Raw genomic sequence first — 4,135 nt, forward strand, 5'->3', positions numbered from 1 at the left:
AGGCCTATGCTAGTGTGTTTGAGGTTTGTTTCTCATGTTGAATTCCAGACAGGAGAATGATCTCCTTCATCCCCTTACTCCTCCCAGAGATGCTTGGAGGTAGCTTTGCTGCAACCTGGCAGTTTTACCTTCTCCCCCACTTGATGATACTTGAGTGCTTTCCGTGTCCAGCGCCGTTCAGGTGCGCAGGGCACGTCAGCGAGCGAAGTGAAGATCCCTGCCGGGGGTTCTCCGTGGGTGAGGCTTGCTAAGGACGGTACGGAAGCCTGGGGGAAGCTTCGCATGAGACAGTGTGTGTGTCCTGCTCCGTGCGCTTTTTGTCCTCCCAACACAAAAGAATCAAAAAGCAAAGCTGCTGTCTTGGATATGTCTAATCAAACCCTATCATCAGTTTCAGATTATGATTATTTCTCCGTGAGTGGTGACCAGGAGGCAGATCAGCAGGAGTTCGACAAATCCTCCACCATTCCGAGAAACAGTGACATCAGCCAGTCCTACAGACGGATGTTCCAAGCCAAGCGCCCAGCCTCGACCGCTGGCCTCCCCACCACCCTCGGACCTGCTATGGTCACCCCAGGGGTTGCAACCATCCGCCGGACCCCTTCCACCAAGCCTTCTGTCCGCCGGGGGACTATCGGAGCTGGTCCCATCCCCATCAAGACACCCGTGATCCCTGTCAAGACCCCGACCGTCCCAGACCTCCCTGGGGTGTTGCCAGCCCCTCCAGATGGGCCAGAGGAGCGGGGTGAGCATAGCCCTGAGTCGCCACCTGTGGGTGAGGGCCCCCAAGGTGTCACCAGCATGCCCTCCTCCATGTGGAGTGGCCAAGCTTCCGTCAACCCTCCACTTCCAGGCCCGAAGCCCAGTATCCCCGAGGAGCACAGGCAGGCGATTCCCGAAAGTGAGGCTGAAGACCAGGAAAGGGATCCCCCAAGTGCCACTGTCTCCCCAGGCCAGATTCCAGAGAGTGACCCTGCAGACCTGAGCCCAAGAGATACTCCACAAGGAGAAGACATGCTGAACGCCATCCGAAGGGGCGTGAAACTGAAGAAGACCACGACAAACGATCGCTCGGCCCCTCGCTTCTCTTAGGCTCTCTTAGTCTCACAAGAAACGCTGCCAGTGGGGAATGAACTGTTTAATTAATAAAACCTAATTTGTCTTGATCCATTCCAATCTATAATCTAACAAAAGATTTTGTAGGCAACTCAGAATACAGCTCTTTTGAAAGTACTCAACACCTTTAGATAAGAATTAAAAGCAACATATGTAACTGACATAATCTTGATCTTTTAATTTGTAAATATTGACAATTTTCTTTCTGCACATTTTAATCTTAGTTTCCCTTTTGATTTTTCTGAAGGTGCCAAATTCCATTTAACTTTTTTACAAGTCTTTGTAAAATTTTAAATGCATAAGGGGGGTGGTTGGGGTAGGGAAACCATGAAGTAGTTAATTTCAGAAAAGAATTTACTATACTTCACTCTCTTTTTTTTCTGCAAGCTTTTGTAGATGCATTGTAGTAGTCTAGCTTAGAAGCAAATTCAAGTTATTTTAATGTACAAACAACATGGGTAAGAGGTAAAACCCTCAGTTAAATATACTGTGTTCTGAGGGAAAAAGCAGGAGTAACAATTGATGAGCAATATTCAGAGTGAAGTAAATCTGGAAATGGTAGACTGTGTTGGGATTGGGGGGAGGGCCATGGGAGGGGCACACTGTCAACATAGCCGATCCTGTCACATTTAAGAGTAGCCTCGTAGGTTGAATTTCTAGTAGCTTCATGGTAAATGCATCCGAATAAGCCATACTGGATTGCAGTGTTTGTTTCTGTAGGGTGTTTAAGGACTTCCTTTCTCCCACGATTCCTCTTGACTGCACACAGCACCCACCTCCAATCCCGTGCATGCTGCTGCCACCAGGTAGACGTAGAGTGCCCCACTTTAGTTTCTCGTTGATTGTACTCACTTTCATTGAATCCAAATACATCCAAAAGGGTAAGGCAGTTTAAAAAATGTGAAAACATTTTAAAATGATAGCAGGGAATTCTTAGACATAGCAAATGCCTTTTACTTAACTGTGCCCAGCAGGCTGGGTGCGTTGAAAAGCCCAAATATTTTGAAAAAACTCGAGTGGATTTAACAAGGGTAACCAGCTTGGAGTCTAGCAACTTGCCAATGTGTTTACCAATTTGGGGGCTTGTTTTTCTTATCTTCTTTTAAATCAATAGCAGTTAATTGGCTTCATATTAAACACTGAAGAGAGGAGGATTTGTTTATTGTCACTGGGAATCTGACCACTATACTGTCCTTTTTTGTATTCTAGGTAATGTTTTTTGGAATGGATTTGTCTTTTCTTTTTTAAGTGGAAGTTAAATTTGTTATAATACCCATCCCTTAAAGCCAACAGAGATTTGTAGATTTAAAGGGATCACATTTGGAGAAGGCAACAGTGTTTAAAAAAGAAAGCAAGCCCCTTTAGCAGTTGGGTCAGTTGACAGGGCACATTTGTGACCATACTTCTCAAGGAAGAGGAGTTTGGTGGGTCCCACACACCCTGCAGATTTCTGTTGGCTCTGATCCTCAAAGACATAATCTTATGCTTTAATACATAACCGCATTGGATGTGACAGTAACGTACCTGTATAGTCACTGTTCTATATATTAACATTTAACACTGCTGTGATTGCTCAAGGACATTTTATGTTATGGCTTTAAAGCAAAGGCATGATTATTAGAAACTATTTAAGCTTTTTTCTTTGAAAAACAAGCTCCTTTTACAGAATATAAGCAACAGTAGTGCCTGTGGTTTAGCCCACCAATCTTGATGACTAAAAGTAGCTGATGCATTGTGCATATGATGCTTGAGATGGTTTTTGCAAAAGCAGAAATCGCTGCAAGGTAATCACAATAGATAAAAGTGGTATTTTAAACCTTTGAAATAAATGGATGTAACTGTACCTTGGTACAGCTTTTCACTTGTTTAGTTTTTAAACGTTAGTATAATCGGAGTAAGTATAAAATGTTGCCAAATTCAATGTAGAAAGAATGTGACAAGACACCTTGGGTAGTTCTGTTTGTGTTTTTGCATATTGTAAAAGCAGTGTCACAGCTAAAAATAAAGAAATCCTTTCTAAAGGTAAATTATTGTGGTTTAGTTGCTAGTTTGTACTGAGAGTTGATCTCTCCCTGTGCAGTTTTTTGTTCTAAACGTGTATAAATAACAATTGTGTAATGTGTCTCCCTTCTACATTGTAACAATTGCTTCAGCCCACGTTATAAATAAAGAACCACTAGAGAAAAAAAAAGTTCTGTATTTCAAGTCTTGTTAAAATTCAGTTTGAGGTCTTAGTCAAATGTTAGAAGATGGACTGAGACTCAAATTGAGCTTACTTGTAAAACTAACAAAATACTATTTTTGTGATGGTTGAGCCATAAGAACACTAGTTGCCTGAACTATTATTTGAGAACAGGTCCAATAAGTTACAAGAACTAAAATTATCCATTTGGGGTTGGCAGTTTTAAAAATTGCTTTACCTTAAAAATAAAAACAAAAATGTCTTGAAACATTTAAGAGTTCTGCTATACCGTTACCTTTCCGTCTGCAGACAATCTAAACTATGGTAGAGGAAGCAAAGCTGGAAAACTGGCTCTAAAATAAGTGTCACAGAAAGTTTCATCCTGGATTCGACACTTGAACCCCAACCAGCTGAGGGAACTCCATAAACTCCATGCTTATTTGTTGGCTATGTGCTTCTTAGAAAGAATTGTCCTTTTAATAAAAGCGAAAATCCCCGATTACTGGAATCTTTAGAAAACCAAAGGGGTATTCTAAGACCTCAGTATGTCTCTCTTCAGCTTTGCATGTTCCTTCCAGTCACTATAGGTAATTAAGCCTTCAACTTGAGTTTGTTCACCTCAGTCTTCACAGTAAATCTTGTATCTGGTTCTGTTGCAAAGTTTTCCCTTACTGATAATGTGCTATTAATATGATTTCTTAAGGAAGAAGAGAACACATCTGACTGACTACATTTCACATCATTTTCTTTACGTGCACAACTGATAAAAAGACAATGACAGTTGCATGTCACTTGACATCATGGTAATCGTTAGAAGAACACATCAGTCAGACCAGA

The 4,135-nt window shown here is 41.8% G+C and overlaps 1 protein-coding gene across 13 annotated transcripts in view; it reads left to right on the plus strand.

Moving 5' to 3' along the window:
- The window catches only part of MTSS1 (MTSS I-BAR domain containing 1), a 155,210-nt gene extending 151,640 nt beyond the window's left edge, over positions 1 to 3,570 (plus strand). For 12 of the 13 annotated variants that reach the window (XM_045560512.1, XM_045560508.1, XM_045560499.1 and 9 more), the window contains one exon: positions 392 to 3,570. In XM_045560512.1, the coding sequence (XP_045416468.1) occupies positions 392 to 1,092 (701 nt within the window). In that variant the 3' untranslated portion in view covers positions 1,093 to 3,570. The remainder of the gene's footprint in view (positions 1 to 391) is intronic. The other variant, XM_045560504.1, reaches the window with a different exon arrangement.
- The last annotated feature ends 565 nt before the right edge of the window (positions 3,571 to 4,135 follow it).

This window comes from Lemur catta, chromosome 9 (genome assembly GCF_020740605.2).
Source record: "Lemur catta isolate mLemCat1 chromosome 9, mLemCat1.pri, whole genome shotgun sequence".
NCBI lineage: Eukaryota > Metazoa > Chordata > Mammalia > Primates > Lemuridae > Lemur > Lemur catta.